At 37.7% G+C, this 23,360-nt stretch overlaps 1 protein-coding gene across 2 annotated transcripts in view; it reads left to right on the forward strand.

The window, feature by feature from the left end:
* Nucleotides 1-22,998, forward strand: part of LOC121313848 (brorin-like) — a 48,011-nt gene extending 25,013 nt beyond the window's left edge. For both annotated transcript variants that reach the window (XM_041246636.1, XM_041246637.1), the window contains one exon: nt 22,134-22,998. In XM_041246636.1, the coding sequence (XP_041102570.1) occupies nt 22,134-22,285 (152 nt within the window). In that variant the 3' untranslated portion in view covers nt 22,286-22,998. The remainder of the gene's footprint in view (nt 1-22,133) is intronic.
* The last annotated feature ends 362 nt before the right edge of the window (nt 22,999-23,360 follow it).

Below are 23,360 nucleotides of genomic sequence, written 5' to 3' on the forward strand. Positions count from 1 at the left end.
GTCCTCTTCTGATGAGTCATGAACACTCACATGAGCCAAGGCTAGAGTGGCCTGCAGATCCTTGGATGTTACTCTGGGTTTTTTTGTGACTTCCTTGATGATTTTCTGGTTTGTTCTTGGAGAGATTTTGGTAGGATGACCGTTCCTAGGTAGAGTGACTGTGGTCTTGGACTTTCTCCATTTTTAGATCTGTCTGACAGTGGCTTGGTGGAGCCCCAAATCCTTAGAAATGGTTTTGTAACCATTTCTAGACTGATGAGCATCAATAACTGTTTTTCTGAGGTGCTCAGAGATTTCTTTTGATCATGGCATGACATGTTTCCACACATCTGTATGGTGAAGACCAAACTCACAAAGTTTCTGATCTTTATATAGGGTGGGGCCTCCCAAACTCCCCCCTGAATATCTACTTAATTATTTAAACACCAGATTCTGATTATCCCCTTAATTGAGCTGATAAAACCAGGGGTTGAGTTACTTTTTCACATACCCTGAATCTTAATTTCTCATTGTTTGTCTGATTCATACATCATTTTGTTTCAAAAGACATGAAATTGGTTAATATAAACCCTAATGGATATTTAAGAAAAGACTGGTTTTGATTCAAGAAGGCTATCATGGTAAAACATTGGGGTTCATAAACTTTTTCTCAGTACTGTATATAATTATGAGCATGTTTTGTGTCACATCATTTCACAGTAAATATCTATTGTGTATGCATTACTGTGGTTTTAGAATTGAAAAGAAATCGAATAGTGTTACCCGTGGTAGTCTCGTCACTGAACCGCAGGAGTTGACAATAGTTGAGGTGGTCCATGCCAGTAATGATATATGCCTTTGTGAACAATGTGAGCTTGTCAACCATTGACCATGATCTGAAGAGAGACCATGTTTGAATGAAACAACTCTACGTCACACATTTTGAAAGGAACAGTGAAAGGGTGAAGGAATTACAATACCAATATGTACAAGTAAGCTTACTGTAATTTGTGACTAGTTACAGTAACATGATGTCAAGTGTACACTTTCTCAGTTACTGAGTCCTGTTCTGAGCAGGGACCTTAGTTCCGTGAAATGAGTTCTAATGGCCTCAGATTTTCTTCTTGCAGTATAAACACACCTGAACATATCTTTATATGTTTACAGAGAATGGTGGAGTTTGATGCCAGAATTTCTCCATATGAGTATATCTTCGTTGATGAAGTACTTAAAAAATAGATGGTGAGTAAGTAGATTCAAGAAAATGCACAGAGTCCGTTTCTTCAATCAGTTGCCAGGTTTATTGAAATATGCAGGGAGTCTGGTCCCAGGTACAGGACATACAGAACTCAAAATTACAATGCTTGCGTGACATTAAATACCCTTCTGTATAGATGGTCCACCTCCCCTTTCTCTGACATTAACCAATGGTCAAGGTAATTTAATTTATTGTGTGAGTGTTAATGTGTGTGTGTCTGTGTGTGTGTGGTCTAGTGTGACAACCTCTGAACTCAGTGCATTCTTCACACTCCTGGAGACAAAAGGTCCATACATCTGCCTTTTGTTATCTCCTTGCGACCCCCATTGATGCCAGTGGGATTATCTCTTTTGATCTCTCTGAAGTCTAGAGCCTGTTCCCTTCTAGTCCACAGCATTGTTATCTCGTTAGCTTGCAGTCATTGTTGGGCAGTTTGTAGACGCATCGTCTCTATCAGTGGTTAGCAGTACATGCAATTTGAACCAAACAGTCTGCTATCTGCAATATTAGTCTCTTTTCAGAAAAGAACACCAGTATAGCTCTGCTAGTCCACATGCGTAGCAAACCCCTAATCAATTCTCAATCCATGTTTTCCAACAATGAGGCAGGCTTCAACTTGGCAAAAAGACCCAGACATAGCCGAAACATCATTGGACAGCGTACCACTGTGGATGTGCCTGGGCAGCATGGAGGGAACATCACTAATTGTGTTGCCATCTGGCATAACAGAGTTGTTTGCCGCATTCCATTACTTGGCGCACACAATACAGAGCGGCTGCTAGTCTTTCTTGGTGAATTCCCAATGCAGCAATGTCAGCAGGAAGAGAGGTCACAACGTTTGTCATTATTTGGGACAGTGCAAGTTTTCATCATACTGTGGTGGTGCCGGAGTGGTTTGCTGCACATCCCTGCTTCTTGGCAATGTACCTTCCGCCATATTCCCCTTTTCTGAATCGAAGGAGTTTTTCTCCTCCTAGAGGTGGAGGGTGTATGATCACCATCCCATGAATAAGCCACACTTCTCCAGGCCATGAATGAGGCTTGTAATGACATTACAGCAGAAGAACACCAAGCCTGGATCCGTCACACCAGACGATTCTTTCTGTTGCATAGCCAGGAAGAATATTTGCTGTGATGTTGATGAAAACATGTGGCCAGAAAGGAATGAGAGACTCAATGATGTCAAATAAATACAAATGTGTTGTGGCAAAGTGGCTGGTGATTGTGAACAGGTGATGCAGTGCAGAAGAAATCACAAACAATTGTAATCCGGTAGGAAACGGGAGTTTTAATTATAATCTGGGTCTGGTGACCAAAAAGAAAACGCTCCGGCAATACACAACAATTTTTAATGCTCTGAGCCAAACAAACGGGTTTACAATCCCAAACAATAATTGTTGTCCTCCCACAATACTAAAACACGGTCACCAGTCCAGGGTGTGTGTATTAGTGCTCATGGTGGGTAATAACGGGCTATTTGGTGACAGTTCATGAAGTGCAGTTCCGGCTTGTGCTGGCCCAAAAGCAACAGCTCCGGAACGTGTTTAGCCACCTGGTGATTCAACAAACAAGACAATTACTAACATGTAAAAGAAACAAACACTCACGAATATTCTTCTCAGGCAGTTACTACTGCAGTTCTCAGTCCTTCCAGGTTTATGCAGGCAACCCAAGCGAAGGAAAAGATTAGCGTTTCTTTGGCCCCTTTTATGCTACCCCGCATGATCCCTTGGTAAACAATTCCAGTTGCGACTATTGCTTGCAGCTGCTACCTCGTTTACCTTCCGGATCAATACGTTCCTGCACAGAGTGTTGCTTCCATCCAGGCTGACCAACTTCCCGACTTCGGAAACAAACTATCAGGCCAGCCGTCCAGATACTTCTCCTTTCGTTATTTAGCACCCTCACAGGTCACGGGGGATGAACTCCGTATGGTTTTGTCATAAAAAACAGTACAGACGCACACAAACATGTATATATATATATATATATATAGATATCTATATATATATATATATATATATATCATAAAGAAGATCCTCGCAACTCTCACGGTTTGTTGACCCTTTAAGAATAGACCCAGGACACCGAAATTGATTTTTACGGCGCTTGCGCGCACTTTTAATGAACACAAATCAAAATAAACAAAAACACAAACAAAACCTAACTCTGTTTTGGAGCTCTTACTGTACACCAGCAGGTCCCTGACTAACCCACAGGACGGCTAAGCCGTTTACCTGTACACAAACAAAACACACAACGAAAGGTTTTCACACAATACCTTTTTTTCTTTGAAACGACTGATCACACACACAGTCGGGCTCTTCACTCAGCAGCCCTGAACAAACTGGCTGTATCCCTTAAATAGCCTGCACCTGGTTCTAATTTGCAATTACCACCAGGTGCAGGGGATTAACTAAATCATTAAAGTGTAAAACCATTGGCCCATTCACCCAAATGTGCATTCTCACATGTTTTTAGCAGGGAGGATTTTTAACCCCCTTCCTGCTATCTGACTATATATATATATATATATATATATATATATATATATATATATATATATATATATATATATATATATATATATATAATTTTTTTTTACTGTAAGTTTAATTTTATAATTAACTGTATTCATTTGTGCCAGTTTAGTATACATTTCTTTAATGATTGATTTTGTGAGTTTTGTAATTGGGTGAAATATTTGAAAAAATAGAGGTATTTTCTTTTGCTTGAATACTTTAGAACAAAAGCTCTAATTATTTCATGATTTGGTGCAAGCATTTGGTTATGCAAGATGTATAATAAAATTTGGCATGGAAACATAGTTTTGCAAATGTATGAAGCTTTTTCTAATTGAGTGGATAGTTTTGGTTTTTGTGTTAACTGTTTTGAGAACTGTGCTAATAGTTCTCAGAAATTGTGGTTTAGCAATTGAGAAAAACTGTAATTTGTAACCGTATACATGCTTGTTTGTTTTGATTACTATACTCTTGATTGGGGGATATTTTGAATGTCAGGTTATTGTGTGGGAGTTTATACCGTCCATCACTTACTGCGGGTGAATCACATTAACACAAACATGCCCAGTCGAAGCGGTGGCAACTGTTCTGTAAGCCTTTGAATTGCATGATCTATTTCCAGTTGAAAGTTGTATTTTATTTTGGTTCAAGAGTTATACCATATAAACCTAAGTGTTTGAAGAATTTATGTAAATATTTGATTTTGCAAGATTATGAATCAATTTCACATGTTTGCTTCATTTTGCAATTGTATTTGATGTTTTCCAACTTCTTTTGTGTTAACCGTTTTGAGAATAGTGCTAATAGTATCAGTAACTGTGCTTTAATGATTGAGAAAAACTGTAATATTTGACAGGAGTTGTAATTATGATGAATTCAGTGCTCCGAATAGAAAGTTTGCCAAGAAATTGTGAAACTTGCTACGCAAAAATAAATAAATGTAGCATTTTTAAACAATAGTGGGTGCTTCGGTTCAAGGACCAGTTCTTCCCAGATGGCAGCAATATATAGCGTTCCAATATTCAGCAGGTTACCTATTAGGCTGTTACAAAGGAATACCCATTCAAACCAGCACTCTTGGCAGTAATTACAAATTCCAGCTTTAATGGGAAAGTTGGGCAGAGAGTTTTGTTTTGTTATTTTCAATAAATGTGTAGCACTTAGGTATGCTTTTGTACAGTAATCCTACAGCTTATGGGAAATAAGGGGTTATGTTCTCCATGGCAGTGGTTACACTTATCAAAGCCTGTCTAAGTTGCATTTTCCTTCACTAAACACAAATGAAAAACACAGTAATATAAAAACAATGCAAATTCTGTAACATACTGGGTAATGTGACATGTAAAAAGTAGTAAAATTATAACATTATAAAAAGTAAGATTTTATTTACCTTGAATCCTTAGAGTTGAAAGCCAGGGTGTTGTTGACTGGTGGCAGTTACGCTAAGTTAACACGGAGCAATGAGAACGCATGCTACTATGACTTGTACACAAGACAAAGCTAGAGATAATGCTGGTACTGGAAGGGGGAGATGCTGGTGAGATGGGAGCGCACTAGAATACACATGATGGCGCGGAAGCAAATGCGGATGCGTCATATGTTTCCGTGCAAACCGCGTATACACAAATCTATATGCCGTGGTTGGCGAATAGGTATACAAAAGCAAAACCGTGTATACATGAACTCCACGGTTGGCAAATACACGGTTGGCAAGGGATTACTGTAATATTGTGATGGGTGTGGTGGTGAAACAGACATCACAGAGTCACTGGTACAGGTGCAAATAACCCCAATACCAGCAATGGTAGAGGGTGTGTTTTATTTATGGGAACGCAGTCCAAAGCAACAAAAAAGTACAAATCATAGGTCCCAATAGAGCAAGTCCTTCTCAGCTCTATTGTGCACTTGCAGGGTGGTTGAAAGTGCAGGTGCTCAGGTGCTGAAGTGTCCAGTTCAGTTGTGCGGGGTGTGTGGTGTCCAAGGTGAAAGTGCTGGCAGTAGTGCAGCACCTTCTTGTGGTGACGACTCACTCCGACCCCGGTCCTGACAGTAAACAAACTAAAAACAGGTAGCAAACAAACATACACACACACACACACGGCTCAGCATCCCAGGTTCAGTGTTATCTTATTGTTATGTATAAGGTGGCCGACTTCCTATCCTGCCCCTCTCTCCAAGCCGGCCTGTCTCAGTTCAGGCGTGCAAGTACCCCTGCTTAGCGCCCTCTTGGGTCGGGAGGGAGATTTACAGCTCAGATCCTCTCGCTGTCTGTCACAAATATATATTAAATCATAAATGCAAGTGTGTTTTTTTGGCTGGTTACTTCCAGAATTTGGTGGGGCAATGCAAATAAAAAATATGACAGCGCTGCCATGATTAGAATCCCCAGCTAAGTCAGAGACATTTGAAGAACGTAGACATACATTCCAGCCCACCAGCATTCCTCTCCTACCAAATCATAACTTAACATACACTTTTTCCCCTTTTTACAACGTTATCCCCAGAGCACTGTCGTCTTCATCCACATTTTTACTTAAAAACAGCCTTAAACTTTAGTACTGTAGTTTGTAATAGGTTCCTAATGTTCTCTTCATTGGGATCACAAGGACGTCTGACTGAATCAGACAATTGTGTGGGACATGTGTATGACTCTTGACTCTGGAAACATTTAAAATAAGAACTGGTTATTGGAGACTGATTCAGTGTACCATCAAAAGTGGCACATAGGGAATCGGACACTGATTATTTTGTTCCTCGTGCCTATTCAATGGCAAGGCCCAGAAAGACTCATTTGATTTCCCCACGGAAAGTCAAATTGGTAAAGATTTGTTAAGTGATGGTTCTGCGTCTATAGAAAAAGTACCAGAACAATGTTCCTGTACTTTAGTTTATACACTACCGGTCAAAAGTTTTAGAACACCTCCATTTTTCCAGTTTTTAATGAAATTTACGCAGTTTAATGTCTCAGTATACTCTGAAATTAAAGCATAGAACAAATAAACAATTGGAGATAAAAAAGAAATCATGGAATCGTTTTGTTTAACAAAATTGAATCAAAATTTTTGACTCATTAAAGTAGCCACCTTTTGCAGATATAACAGCCGAACACACTCGTGGCATTCTTTCTACAGTGGAAATCAAATATTGTTCGGAAAGTTCTTCCCAACACTGTTGCAGAAGTTCCCACAAATGTGTTGCACTTGTAGGTTGCTTTGCTTTCACCCTTCTGTCCAGTTCATCCCAAACCAGCTCGATGGGGTTTAAGTCTGGAGACTGTGCTGGCCATTCCATGATTTGAAGCCTACCATCTTGTTCTTTTCTTCTAAGGTAGTTCTGACATAGCCTGGAGGTATGTTGTGGGTCATTATCTTTGTAGGATGAATCCCTGACCAACTAGGCGTATACCAGAGGGTATTGCATGGCGCTGCAAAATGCTGTGGTAGCTGTTTTGGTTCAGGGTGCCACTCTGCAAGTCGCCAACTCTGGATCCAGCAAAAGAGCCCCAGACCATCACGCTTCCTCCTCCATGTTTGACAGTTGGTGTCACACACCGAGGAACCATCTTTTGCCTACTCGACAGCGTTCAAAAACGTGAACGTGAACCTGCGTGATGAACCGAAGATTTCAAATTTTGATTCGTCGGTCCATAAGACCTTCTTCCAGTCTACAGTAGTCCACTGGCAGTGCTTCATGGCCCAGGCAAGCCTCTTTTTCTTATTTTGCCATCTTAGCAATGGCTTTCTTACTGCCACTCGACCTGTCAAACCTGCAGCTCGAAGTCTTCTCTTCACAGTTGAAACTGAGACTTGCTTACTTCGACCAGTGTTAAGCTGTGCTTGAAGCTGTTATCCTGTGGGCCACCTATCACGCAAGCTATTGACTCTCAGAAACTTGTCTTCTGATTCTGTTGTGGCTTTAGGTCTGCCAGACCTCTTCCTGTCAGAGTTTCCTCCAGTTTCCAAGTGCCTTTTGATGGTGTAGGAAACTGTACTCACTGACACCTTGGCTTTCTTTGCAATTTCTGTAAAGGAAAGACCTACACTTTTAAGGGTTATAATGGTCTGTCTGTCTTCCTTTGTTAATTACCTTTTTCTCCCTATTATGATAGCAATATACTACTTCCTGCAATACAATACTGTCCAAATAATGCTTAAGAAGGTGAGGTAACACAGTCTGTTCCAACACTGCTTTTATACAGAGAGAGAGTTTGTAAGTTGGGACACCTGTAGGAATTGTTAGCATCAACTTTCAAGGCTTAAATTACTTCCATTGCTGCAGATCAGCTCTAAGTTGTTAACCCATAACTTGTTCCCTGAAAAAGGCCTTTTTGTATAACTCTGAAATGTACATTATTTTTCAGTTTTTGGTAACCTAAACTTTTTTTTAACCTCTGGCAGTTTACCGCTTACCTTTTTACCATTTCAGGTTATTCACTGGACTTGAACTGCTTAAATTTCAATAAATACTGGAAAAATGGGGGTGTTCTAAAACTTTTGACTGGTAGTGTAATTTATAAGTTAATCTCTCTGAAGTTGCTATCTTCGGCAGAAAACATTTGTGGAATGGTGTGGTAGGGTTTAAGGCCTGCCCTGGTAAATAGTATGTTTTGCTTTGAGTTTATAACTAAAATATGGTTTTGTTTTGATTGTAAATAAAATGTGTTAAAGTTTATAAAAACAAATGTGTGCTGGGTGGCAGGGTTGGGAAGTTAGACCTCCCTAACTGCCTAATTGAAACCCAGAGTGCAGGTGGCCAGGTGTCAATTGCATAATTGATAATCAATTAACCCTGGTCATCTGCCTTTAAAAAGAGGCTGAAAAGCCAGTTTCTTTGTTTGTTTCTTCTTGTTTACCAGCATGAACAGGATCAATCAACAGGATAGACCCACCAAGGTTATCACTGTGTGTAGATTGGGATGACTGGCACATTTAGGTACTGATTCATTTAGGGGATTTTTAATCCTAACAAAGTTTATTTAGTTTATGTTAGGAAGAAAGTTCCTGGTGTGGGGCCCTCCCTGTGTAGTGGGAGTAGTGCATGGCCTGAACTTGGCTACCGTTTATTTTGTAGCTGGTTTTGTACAGTGTTTTTTGTTTTGCATTTTTGTTATGTACACTGTGTGTGTGTGAGTCCTCACTAGGCCTACCATTGCTGACACCCTACCACTGCAACTGCCTGTGATTCCTAATAAAATCACTTCAGTGTCACTGCACCAGTTGTTCAAGCAAAAAGAAAAAATGCTGTTGAAACCAAAAATCTAGATCATTAGGGAAATGCCTTTTCTTGCTGCAAAGCCTTTAGTCATATTGCAGAGATGGCTTGGGTTTTAAGTGTGCTCTAGTGCACATCAGAAAAAAAAGTATTTGCACTGATGTCTGTGACTATCTCTTCCATTAGCAAAGTGTATAAAGCAAATGCTTAGGAATACAGGTGAAGGCACACGTGCATAACAATCTGTACTGTGGAAAATACATTGGCCTGGACGTAACAAGTAACATGGTTTGAAGGATTAGTTTTTTTTTTTTTTGTTTTTTTTTTTTGGGGGGGGGGGGGGGGGGGGGGGGGTGGGGGGGGGGGGGGGGAGGGGGGGGGTGGGGGGTTGGGGGGGGGGGGGGGGGGGGGGGTGGGGGGGGGGGGGGGGGAAACGCCGCCCACCCCACCCGGACCTTTTTTTTTAACATGAAACACATTTAAGTGGTCAAATATGGTGTAGTGATCTGGTGTTCATGAACATTTTTTCTGCTTTTTTTTTTTTTTTTTTTTTTTTTTAAATAAAAATGGTAGTGCCGTTATTTCTAAAAGGCATTGACAATGTCAACCCAAGGGACTTTTTCGACCTGAAAAAAGAAACAAGCACCAGAGGTCACAAATGGAGATTAGACAAGGGGGCATTCAAAATAGAAAATAGGAGGCACTTTTTTTACACAGAGAATTGTGAGGGTCGGGAACCAACTGCTCAGTAATGTTGTTGAAGCTGACACCTTGGGATCCTTCAAGAAGCTGGTTGATGAGATTCTGGGATCAATAAGCTACTAACAACCAAACGAGCAAGATGGGCCGAATGGCTTCCTCTTGTTTGTAAACTTTCTTATGTTCTTATTGCTTTATTTTAATTGTGTATTGTAATATTTGTTGGCTTTGTTTACTAAATTGACTGATACTGAGTATCTGTCAGGGTCCCAGAATATCTCCTCTGGCAAAGGCACTTCTGTGTGGTGTACAGGGTGTCATATAGTCAGGAGAGTAGAGGGGTCTCTGAGGGTCTCCCCTGGTAAAGGCACAGCCGCCTGGTGAGCAGGGTGGGTCATACAGTCTTGTATTCCGCAGGGAGCTTAACATTGGCTCTGGCACTCCCTTGGGTGAGTGAGACAAAACTGTGAGACGTTTTCTCATTATCGCACTACAACAGATGCTACAGACCAGACAGCCCATGAGATTAAGTTCTTTTGTTAGAGAAAATTGGATTTCTGAAAAAACAAGAAGTTTGCAAAGAACCCATTACTTGTGCTCGTACTGTACTCGTACTCGGAAACCAGTACTTGTACGAATGCTTGTACTTGGGTAACATCACAGGAAGTGGGTGTGGCTAAACTGGATGTGCCATTAAAATTCATATCTAACCTTCAATTTCACTCAGAAAGTGACCATACAGTGATTTATATTTATTTAATTGTTGAGCTCACACAGAAGGTGAAAAGTAAACACAGTTAACTTATAATTTTAATGCAAAAAAACAACACAAAACTGGTTTATATTTAAACCGGTAATGTTGTTTTGAGGGTCTAAGCATTCTTTTAATTTTTTTTTTTTTTTTTTTGTTTTAATGCAAGCAACGGTAAATGCCTTTAAAATACCAAAAACAAATATAAACTACAAAAATAAGTATTATATTGTACTTGGATATGTAACGTGAACAAAATCTAGTAACAAAAATAAATAATTGTCAACAACTACCTGTATAACGTTGCATTGCAGCTTGCACACATAATTAAAAAAAAAAAAAAAAAAGATAGGCTTCATCCCTCAAAGTAAAAAAGAGAATGCCAGTCCAAATAGCGATGTTATCTGAGTTTCAAAGTCCTGTAAAGGGGGGGCACATTTACTCCAAATTGCCTGGCTCTCTCCAGCATCAATTCTACAAATCAACAGGGGCTATAGCAGTAGCCTAGCTTATGAAAGTTGCAGAATAATATATATATATATATGTACTGTAGGGGGTAATAAGCAGGCTTCTGTAAATAATGCAGTAACCAATACAGTGCTAGAAACGTATGTATTACACACATAGGCTCTCATTCTAAGAGAGAAAATTGACATATGGCTACATCTTTTCTACATCTATCTCAGCTCCCCTGTCACTCTCAGCACTCAATCCTGCAAGTAAACAGGAGCTGCTCATGATAGCCTATACAGTATATGACAGTATTTTTTGCTCACTGAAGATGGGGGAAAAATAATAAAATAATATTTTTCAATATTGTACTGTAATAGGTAATAACAGAGTACTGTAAATAATGCAGTTATCAAATACAGTGGTGGAAATTAATGTATTGCATGCACATCGATGCAGTTTCATGAAAATCACTATTGGCTGAGCAAATAAATATTTATTGATAGATATGTCATTTTAGAAGTGATACACCATTTCTACATCTCCCTCAGCTCTCAACAACTTATTCTGCCAGGAAGCAGGAGCTGTGATTGTAGTATGTGACACATTTAGATTTTTTTGTAACCACCATAAGGTGGAACGTTTATAATGTGTTCTTTGAAAAAGGATTACTCCTGGTTAAATAGGAATTAACAATACGTGTTACCATTTTGAAGTCCTAATTTGCCATTTGAATTCTTGTTGTGCAAGAATGTATTTGTTTTCAAATGAAATGGGATATCTGTGATTGGGAGACCACTTAGCCCAGATTGCAAATTTTATGTTTATTAAGTGTTTTATGTTGTATGTAGTGTGTTAATGTTGGTGTGTATGTATAAAATACACAGGATATAAATATGGGTTACGAGCACAAGTGTTTCAAATGTATATTTGTATTTAGGCACGAGGATTGCACAGCACTTCACGTGCAGGTAAAATGTAATATGTGAGCACAGGGAATTGCACTTTATTAATTCACGTGCAGTTGTACCGAGACTCCAATTGAATGATTGATTAGCAATCGAGTCTCGGTACAGCTGCATATAGACAGCGTGTTTTCACTAACTCTGGGTTGAGAAGGAGATACTATATTAACAATTACTATTTTGTGCTGGAAGCTCAAAAGTAGTTGTGATATTCGATGTATCACTGATGAAAAAAAATACACAGCCCTTAAGCAGAACACAAAACTTGTGGTGAAAAAAAAAACTCATGGAACATATCCTTGCCTTACAAAATGTTCTTCTTAAAAGCTAATGCAAAACAGACAATAGCGTGTGTGTATTAGATCATACTGTTTAAATAACATACATTTAATTTTTTAGTTGTTTCAACACTCTTTTTAAAATGTCAGCTTGGTGTAAGGATCATTGCCCACATTGTCAAACAGGTAACACAGCAATAACGATCCATGATGTGGTGCAGAACAGAAAAGCCCCCCAGAGCATTTGTTGTTATATTTTTATTTTATTTATTTTTCCTGTAGTGATTTAGAGGACAGATCTCAAACCCCAGCGCACTGAAGGGGACATTTTGAAAAGAGCTTTGAAACAGACTTTAAAGTTATAAGTGTAAAAAGCTGTCAGGATGTTAACAATGAAAAGAACAATTACAGGTACATTATTTAAACGGTTGTAGCAACACGTGGAGACGTATAATGCTATATTTTTCAGAACCCCGCTACTTTTTAAAGCAACACAGAGAAAACCTGAATACCAGTAGAAAGCACCTGAATCCTGCATGCAGGTACAGTACAAACAAGTGAATGGCTTTCTGTGAGAATGGTTTAAACAGGCTTATGCTAAAAACCAGGTAAAGATTTTAATGAGGCATTGTTGTGTTTTTTTGAGCGTTCAGATTTTTAGGTACAGTATTAGGTACCTTATTTTAGGTACAGTATTATATTTTTTACAGTAAGTCTGTAATCTATCACACTGACAATTTTCCAGTCCCAAGCGACGCCAGATTGTACAGGTTTTACTGTAGAATAAAATTAAATCAACAAGGGGGGGAAAAAAAAAAAACAGCCCCACAGAAAAGGATTGGAAGGGATTAGATTACTTTGGACAGGAAGATTGAGTGTAAAGACACTGCGTCACAAGACAAAAAAAACAATACAACACAAAAACGGCTATAAAATAAATTAGGCACTTGTGTTTTTTTTTTTTTTTTAATACATTTATCTGTATGGTAGAGCGCACCCACAAACTGAAGCCTTGAAAAACCGTTGACTGTACCCATTGCGAATACTCGTTTGTGGACAGTGGCACATCCCTAATATATATGGTTACTATATTGCCCAATGTGTGCCAACACTCAACAACCTACCCCCTCCCCCAAACTGGATGAAAGTGATTACAAATGCAAGATGCCACTAAGATGTTAACATAATTGCTATGCAATGCAACATCCTGAGGGTGGAATTAACAGGGATTTAAGGCTGAAGGACCATGGCAAAAACCACTAAATGTGTTTTTAATGGATTTGACTTTTCTTCTGTCTCTTTCACTGTTTTCCAAAATAGTCATACCTCAGTTTGTTGGTTTATTAATATATATTCATGTAGCAGTAAGTGAGTTTCAAGCCGTGGTTAATGACTTAGAAAACGCCCACTTATAGTGGAGTCCACTTCTATTCTTTATCTGTAATCCATACCAAGTCAACATGCCTTACTCTTCTCTGCCTTGTGGGAATATGACTGATCAGTTATTCACACTGAATTTTTTTTTCTTCTAAAAGCAGAGATATCTAGGCTTCATTTTAAAGCACTCCTTTGAACAGACTGATTGAAATGATTTGGTCCCATATGGTTATGGAGGTCCTGGGTACTTATTAATAATAAAAAGACAGCATTAGAACATAATTCCTATCAGAAATAACAAAATGACAAGCTTCGAGGCCAGAGTGATTGTAGCTAAATGGAAAATGTTGTAAATCCTATTTCCATAAAGAGGACGCACTCCCTTATCAATTTCTCAGTAAGCCGAAATGGGTTGCTATAAACATATTGCTTTCTCCCATGTATTATGTATGGCTATGAGTGGTATTCATCACTGGTTTTTTACTATTTAATGAAGATTTGTTTTGTTGTATTGGTAAGAATACAGAAAAACAGGTTTTGTGTCTATAGTCATAACTGAAATGTCAATGTCTCGTACAAGATTCATGTTGCGCTTGTTTTTGCACGAGCAAGATCATAAAAATCTCCACCAAGTTTAGCACGATTTGTACTGCTCAACTCAGCAGGCAGTCTAAGAAAAAAAAGAATTGGGTAGGTATGTTTCAATAATCATTGCTTTATTATTGGCATTGAAACTTCTGGAATATAACCTCTTATTATCAGGAATGTATTCAACCGGTGCCTCTAAGTGCATAGCAGATCAGGTCTGTTCATTTAAAGACCTTTGATCTGGAGCAGCGCATTGACATGTAGCATCTGGTTTACAAAAAGGGCCCTCTCTGAAATAAGCATTACAACAATGAATGAGCTGCAGCAGACATGTTCCCTATCACAGTAGATGAAACTGAATAAAATAAAACAGTCATTAACACAATGTTTCCAGCAGGTGTTTGACACAATGAAGATTAAGCAGCTTGAAATGTCATTGCAAATGCTTTTACATTGCCCTTTACTATTTTATGGTGTTTGCAGTTATTCTGAAAGGTTCTGGGTACTGTTGCTCCAGACTTGTATTTTATTTTTTCTCCAAATCTGCTGTTTCCTGGCTTTGTGCTTGTTCCTCTTGGAGCTGGCAGAGTTGAAAGGTCTTTATTTTCACAGGATTTGTATGGAATTAGGGAGGTCGTTCAGTAGTGGATCCAGATGAGCTGGTTTAGAGAAACACATCATGACGATAATTGATTATTGGAGCCACTTATTCCTAAACCACTTAGAATGATTGCAAAACAATAAAATACAGAGAAATGCAAAAACAGCTGCATTCCCTATTAAACACTTACACCATAGAAAAGTACTGTTTTATATACCATTTCATAGTCTCACCAAAACTCACTCTTTCTAAAAACACCCAATACAAAATACCAGTTATGTTACATAACTATTGAAAAAAAAAGCCAGTATCTAAAGAAATCGCCTCTAAGGATCTTTTCTTGTGTACAAATGTTATCTCATGCATGGGCACAATTCTGAAGTTAAAAAAAAAAAAAAAAACAGCAACCCTTTTTTTGTTTGTTTAATAGTATAGTTGTTGTGTTTTTCTGTTGTTGTTTATAATAAGTGAATCTGTGGTGTGTAAGAGACATCATTTTGTATACTTTGCATAGGACCTGAGCCTGTTGCTGAAACTGCACAAGATGACACCTCTTATACAATAGGAGACACTGGATTATTGCACATTTTATTTGGAATATTTGTCAATACTGACGAATGAAAATACTGAATTTGCTACAGATGTAACAAACCTGTAACACCAGTGTTTGTGAAGGGTGTTTAATGTACCTGTATTTTTTACTGATCATGATTATGTTAAGAACACATTTGTTGTTTTGTTTTTTAACAAAGTTCAACGTTCTTTAAAGGTCTGTTCTAGAATGCAAAAATCAAAGACAATATGGGTCATCATTCATAATAAGTCATCATTCCACAGCACCACTGATTAATGTTGAAATGTATTAGGTGGAATAAATACATAAATTAAAAGGCATTTTGAAGTTATTGTTTTGTTCCACTGAAAATCAAGTGGTTTCAATACTTCTATACCCACTGCAGTAATAAATTAAATTTAAAAAGTGACTAAAACGTAGATAAGCAATTATAGTGTGTAGACTTCTGTGGCAAAGTGCCCGCCTCTGTTGTATGTTGTGTGTTAATGTTGGTATATAGTCACTGGTACACGGGACATAAACGGGTCTGTGTAACACAAGTGTTTAAAATGTGTATTTGTATTTAAGCACGAGGATTACACAGCACTTCACGTGCAAGTAAAATGTAATAATATGTGAGCACGGGGAATTGCACTTTATTAATTCACGTGCAGTTGTACCAAGACTCCAATTGAATGATTGATTAGCAATCGAGTCTCAGTACAGCTGGATAAAAGCAGCATGTTTTCACTCAGTCAGGGTTGTGTGTTCGGTGAGTGGAGAACGGGATTGGAGACGGAGGTAATAATAATAATAATAGTAGTTAAAAAATATCAGCTCACCATGTTTGTTTAGTGTTAGTCCGTTTTGTTTGTCTCTTTTGTTTTGGCGAAAGTGCCGTGTTCTGTGTTTTTGTTTGTCTTGCAACCTTTTATTTTCTGTCCATCTGTTCATTATTAAATGCTGAGCGAGACCATTCGCTCAGCTTCACCAAACTCCACCTCTCTTTGTTTATTTCCTGGTTCCTGTTTCTGGTCTGACGTCCCCCACTCCAGCCGTCTTTGTGACAACTTCCCATACATGTATACTGAATACTTGATATGTGTACTGAATGTACTGTATATGTATAGCTAGCTGTTGCTGAGAGAATAGTTTGTGCCTCCTTGAAGCAGAAGCAGCTAAGGGGTCAGTGTGACAGCTGATGTTAATATTTTAATTCAGTGTTTCATTGCTGTTGAATAAAAGCTTTACAGGAACTGTTTGGAGGACAAACTACTGCAAGCATGACTGTGCTTTGCACGTGTAACAGGGTTAATGTAGCATTTATTGTTAATTGTCCCAACAATTGAATTTGACCAGGGGAAAATACAAAGGAATAGTCATTATGGGTCCTCCTTCTTCAATGCAATGGTGCGGAGAAAATCGATTTATGCCAAAACTAGAGCCGTATGGTTAAATGCTGCCTTGTACTCCTTTGAAAAGTAGAAAAACACCTTGGTGACAGGTTTTCAATAGCATGCACTTGTATCCTAATGTCAAAGATATTGCACCAACCCACTGTGCCAGAATTTTGATGGTTTGAGTAGGAGAATACATGCTAAAGCAAGTAGCTGATGTGACCCTTACTAAAGTAAAAAAAGAAGCAAAGTGTAATAAAGCATAGAAGTATGGTAAAATAGGTTAGCATTGTACAGCCCAGCCCAGAGATTTGGTAAAGCACATAAAATACATTGCAAACTATGATACATGTATAGTATAGGAAAAGCATGGGAAAATTGCAAAATTAGCTGTGCAAATTTACTATACAAAATCTTTAAAATGGGAAAGAGGGCTAACTGTTTCACAAGTGCAGAAACTCTTCAGATCCCTTACAGCCCCCAAACGAAGCGCAGCACTTCTTCTTTATTTATTTTTTATTTTATTTCTTCTGTTGCATTAGCATCAGCAGTAATTTAGGAGAATTGGCTCCAAACAGAAGTTCTGAAAATGAGTTCTGAGGAATTTGTGATAAACAGTCTGACTCTGAGCCAGAAGCACATTAGGAGGTTCAATATAGAGTATGCAAGCAGCGTATTGGAAAAGGATTCCAGGGAGACGTAAAAACTGCTCGGAGGCAGATTCTAATTAAAGAAGAAACTGTAAGATGGAGCAATAGGCAGCAAGGGACATGAGAGATTTGCAGACTACTCACTGAGTATTATTGCATATCAATAACTAAAAAACTCATACAGACTACTGTATACATGTTTCAAGATGTCTGATGCCTTGAAGAGCAGCCTGGTAAGGGGCTGCAATATCAGTTTTATTTTAACTAATGTTTTTTTCTTCCTGTTTAGAATCACTTGTATATAATTTTCAGTTTCAGTCATCACATCCTGGGAACTAAAACTCAGAAGTTAGGCCTAAACTCCCCAAAATTGATTTTAAAAAAGGATTACAACAACTGGCATTTGTATATCAGTGTCCCTTCTATATGAATGGATGGACAAGCCTTCACAAGCATTTTATTACCAACATATTTGCCTAAATAAACCTGAGCAGAACCAATAGCAGACCACAGCATTAACAGCATGGAACACAGTGGAGCACATTTAATGAGCAGAAACAAACTATGCAGTTAGCTTTTCTGTGAAGTCATTTTAGTGTGGCTGTTTTTAAATAAATAAATAAATAAATAAACAAATAAATAAAATTCTGGCAGACATTATGCAAATCTTACGAAGTACAATTGGTTCTTACTCAGCCTATCTTATAAATATGTGACCAAGAAAGGCTTGTCCCTGAAGATAAGAAAGTTAATTGAATGCATTAATTCAGCATGACAAATTATCTGATTTTAGGCTACACCATTCTGAATGGTAATCTTGATTAGTAGTGCACTATAAAAAATATGAAAGCCAGGGCGCTCATTGGAGGCTTTTGCCCTTCATCAGTGAGCATTAATATCAAATAATTGATTTCTTGCCATTTGCACCTATTTGTATACTTCCTATGATTAGAAATCAACAGCACTGTCGTCACTGGCATCGGAAAAGTATGCACGCATTTTTTGTGGGATTTTACATTTGCGAGGTACTGCAATAGTAGCATAACCAGAGGGAATGAGATTAATCTTTTCAAACTGCATTAGTTGCCACTGCCATTTCCCCAGAGACCTGTCTTGACAGCCATCAGAACAAATAGAAACCCACTGAGCCTCAGAAGCCTTTGGTGTAAGCAGTGTGTGGTGGAACCAATGTATATTCTTTTAGTATGCCTAGAAGACTAATATGCAAGAGTTTGGGGTTTATAGTACAAAATATAGTACAAAATAATTCCATCAAATCTTATTTGTTGTGAACTTCCATTCGCTAAGTAGATATGTAGATATGTGCAGTTTTGAAAGAAGCACATGTTACAGCAAATGTTTTTTTTAAAGATATCTGGTACTTTGCTAGGTTGAAGAAAACAGTTTGCATGCCTTACTTTAAAGTATGCTGTTACTGTTTCATTTCCTTTCATGTTGGCCAGTAGGGGAAGTATCAGGTTAGTTTAATTAAGACAAGTTAATTTATGACAGAAAAAAAGGCATTGAAGCGGTAGGTTCAATGTGCAGGTAAAATGACCTAGGAAGTCCAAGACTACCTACAAGTAACATGTAAAAAGATAGTTATTCTAAATAGTAGAATACCACTAGGTGCCATTTTGTAAGGAAGATATGTGTTGGCTATAACATGTGTTGCTTCCAAAAGTGAGACCTACTGTAGCTGATGAAATTGTCACTAGGTATCATCATGATAATTTTTGCTTTTACTTTCCAAATCGTTACTGTTGTTGTGAAATTGTGACATTATGTTAGAAGTTTGTGAATATAAGGGTTTACTGAGAAACTGTTTATTACAGTGCAATCATACTTTATGATAATACTGATAGCCCTATGGTGGCTCATATAGGACATAGGGGGAAAAAAATAAAAAATGGTGAGTTTAACCAGTTTGAGCTTGTTATGCAAAATAATCAAAATGGATTGACATAAATTTACTGTAAATAGAAACACAAGTGTCTATGTGCAAAAACAGCCAGTGCTTTGTCTACAGAACTGTGCTGAGCCATGGATTGTACCTGTTGTATTTTGCAGATCACTGTGACAGAGTGAAAACCAAAGAGATTGATTTGAGACTCCAGTGAGGCTGAAGTGACTGAGTTGCTGTGTGCTCGGTGAATAATTTCTGTAGAGACAGGCTTCAGGATTTTTATTTATTTATTTATTTTTTTGTCATTTATTTTGTACTGCAAATTTCCACCTGGGGCTTAGAAACTTACTCTTGGCATTTTAAAATCTTGGTTTCTGATTGTTTCCTGCAACTTGCAATAGCCACTTGACCATCTACTTTAAATTTGGTGGTAGAGTGGGATCCTGCATAAAATGTTAATAATGAATACGAGTTCAAATAGGATATTTCAAAGCTATTTTCTCAAGATCATTGTTAGTACCATTTTTTTTCTAACATGAAATAGACCTTTTGACTACTTCCAAGCTCCTGGATTTTTTTTCTGGTTTAGTAGCTTTGTTGGGTCTCTTGGCATAGAGAGCTCCGAGAATCTAACCCTATGTATTTTACTTTCTAACATAATTGTTTTTACCCAAGGGTGATAAAGGTGATGCTTTCAGTTGAAGTACTGTTTTCAATTATTTTGTCGGACGATCAAGTACACAACTATTTTCAAGTTCAAATCTGATTCAGAATAGTAAATGAGTTGAACTCGGAGATCTTTCAATTTGATGGCAGTGCACATGTAACAAAGCATGGAGAACACAATACTCTCCCAATTCCATTTCCTGAGTCATTAATTTAGGTGCAAGACCAAGCCGAAACTAATTGATATAGTGCTCAAGCTGTAATGAGTCAGTTACAAATCACAAGCTGTTAACCAGCCCCTCCCAGCTTGCATTAAATACAGCGACTTTTGTTTTTTTGTTTTTTTGTTTCTCAGAAAAGCAATTCCTGAAGAAAGGTAAGCATTGAAACCTGTCTCTCTCCCCTGAAAGGATCAAGCAGTTGAAATCTGTACAGGGTTGGTCATAATGATGTACACAGGGTGGCCATTATTATGTTCTGTACAGTATTAGTTATTGTGAATATGTTGTTTTTTAAGACGTTTTCCTCAGATGAGATGCTGGTTTGAACGGTCCAAAAATCGCCTTGGTTTACTCCTGTTAATTAATCTGTTTATACAATGCTCAAAGTCTCAAATCAACTACACAAATCAAACCCAACCCATGCAGTTGTGCTGCTAAACCATTAGTTATAACAATGTGGTTATACTACAGGCCCAAATGAAACCTGCATCATAATAGAATAAGACATTGGTTCTGTTCAAACACGGCACCTCTCGGTTTTTGTTATCAGTGTTTCCGTTATTACCAGATAGCATACTATAAGAGCAATGATGAAGAAATAATAATAGTACATTGGCCTTGTATTGAAAATCACATACAAAAATATTTTTATTAAAACATTGCAGGTTTAATTCAGTATTTAAGTGAGATTCATTAACTGGGTAACAAACCATTGATGTTTTATCATTTGTTTCTGAACCTGTAAATCAGCATCTGTCCTTGTGTCGCCCCAGGATAAAATCTTTAGCACGTATGCAACATAAGTGGTGGGCATGTTTTATTGAGTACATAATCTGTGGGTTGTTTTTATTGTGTGAATAAAATAGCAAACAAGAGGCAGTAAATGAAAGGAGAGCACATGCATGGTAACCAAATAGATGCATTGTATGCTACTATTTTAATTGAGGGTCTGTGGTATTTACAATATATGTACCAATTTGCATATTTTTTTTCACCAAGAGTTAATTGCATGAATTTGATCAAGTTAACTAATGAATGTCCTTTGTGCAAATTGACTATTAAGTACCTAACAAAAATGGTGAAAAAATAAGCACAAATTGTTCATAATGATTTGTGCTTTGCATGTATTTTTTTCAATGTAAACCTTTTTTTTATTATTGTTATTATTTCACTCAAAACCACAGTTATATTGCAATTGCTGTTTAACTACCAGTCATGTATTGTGTTTTGTTCTCAGTGGTGACCGAGCTATTCAGTGCAGTGAACAGTTATGAGCAATTAGGGTTAAAAATGGGGATTGGGAGATAAGCTATTGAATCTGTACAGTTAACACTAACTGATTTGCTATAGTACAATTGCGAAAGAATTAAAACACTAATAGACCTCTGATACAAGGCAGGCTATTGCATGAATCAGAAAAGGTATTTGAGTTCCAAACTCCTCTCTGTCTATCCCTATGTTCCAGTTCCAGGCATGCATTCCAAAAAGAGCAATTCCTTGTGCATGTAAACATAGTAACTATGAATGGAAAAAAGCCAGCAGTGATTAATCCAGTGCTTGTTATACAATAAACAGAATCATACAATTTGGGTATTCAAATTACAGATCACAGATCAGTGCCAACAGCTGGTAATTAGAATTTGCCTGGAAAGTTTCCAAAATGAAACCCGTTAAGTCGTTTAAGAATTTGTTCCGTGGGAATATTTTCAGCGCTTTAAACTACAAAGCCGTGGGCCTAAAAAACTGTTTAAAAAATGTTTTTAAAGTCGTCGTTCCCCCCCCCCCATGGATTCAAGAGGACTCTCAAACATGTACACTAGAATGTAACCATTAACCTGCTCCTCTGCACCCAGTGAATGTAAGAAATACCACATAGACCAAATGTGGAGCAAGAAAAATAATATAATAGATAAGATATAGTTCACGTTTGCTTTTGTTTGATATAGCCCAATGTGTCTATGTTACAGCATGTATAAGTGTGGTGTTGTTGATTTTTTTTATTTTTATTATTATTGTATTTATCAGTAATGTTTTGGCTTTTTGTTTTTTTTTTATTGTTAGGGCCAAACTGCTTTGCAGATAACGCAGTAATACCAGCCGGCCGGGAAGTGAAGATTGACGGTTGCACAATATGCTACTGCACGTACGAAGAAGGCACTTGGAGGCTTGAACCACAAGCCACTTGCAGCAAACTCGAATGCAAGCTAAGCTAGATATCATCTTCAGATACAGAACACAGCAGGGGTAGTGGCGTCATTATCCAAATGTATGCCCAGCCACGGTCTGACCCATCTGTAAGAGTTTGATGGCCTGACATGTAGCAACAGCAATGCCTGGTGAGCTAATAATGTTCACCTTAAAATTGTAATTTCTATTCATTTTTAAATCCCATGTAAGGGATTATAATGGACTGTTAGAGGCGGTATAAACCTATTTTAATTTGCTGTGAAGTTAGGGAATGTTAAAAAAGAAAAAAAAAACACCCTTTAGAATGTAAAGAATGAATGGCTTTTACAAAATTACCAAACCGTTCCCTTGAATTGGCACCACATATTATATTTAGAATCAGTCAGCTAGATTCTCAAAGCTATTTACTCATAATTATTACTTGCACAATTATTTCATCAAGGAAATAAGTGAATGAAATAACTCAGACATTTAATGTAGTTGTTTCTTACTTGTTTTACAGTAGCATTTCAATTGGTGTTTTTCCTTCAGAAAAATAATTGTGCTTATGATGAGTTGGAGAATCTAGCCCAGTTTGTGTAGCTGTCAGACTGAATTTCAGCCACCATAAGTATTTAGTACAAGTATACACAAAAAGGTCTGCTTGACTATTAGGGGTGTGCAGTAGTTTGTACTACATCACTTCATATTTTAAGGTTGTATTGTTTTTACTTTTCAGTGTTGTAATTACACTGTTCATTTCAAAGGGAATTGCGTTTTTTTTTTTTTTTTTTTCCATTTAATAGCCTATTCCCTTTGAAGTATGAAATGTAATTTAATGTGATATTAAAAATAATCGCTGTATTAGTTTTACTAATTAGGGCTATTTGTGCAACACAGCCTGTTGGTTGTTACATTCCACTGTGGCCTTGTGCCCTGTGTGAAGCCAGTGGCTCCAGTCACTCCTTCCCTTCAGCTACCATTGTGCTATAGCCCAGGCTGCAGTAGTTCCGGACAGAGTTATTTATTTTGGCTAAAACTATGAGACGGTTTGCATATTTCATGTAATTGTTGCAATTACTGTATTTTGTTGAAAAATGTTTTTTTCTCATTCGATTTTGG

This window comes from Polyodon spathula, chromosome 4 (genome assembly GCF_017654505.1).
Source record: "Polyodon spathula isolate WHYD16114869_AA chromosome 4, ASM1765450v1, whole genome shotgun sequence".
Lineage (NCBI taxonomy): Eukaryota > Metazoa > Chordata > Actinopteri > Acipenseriformes > Polyodontidae > Polyodon > Polyodon spathula.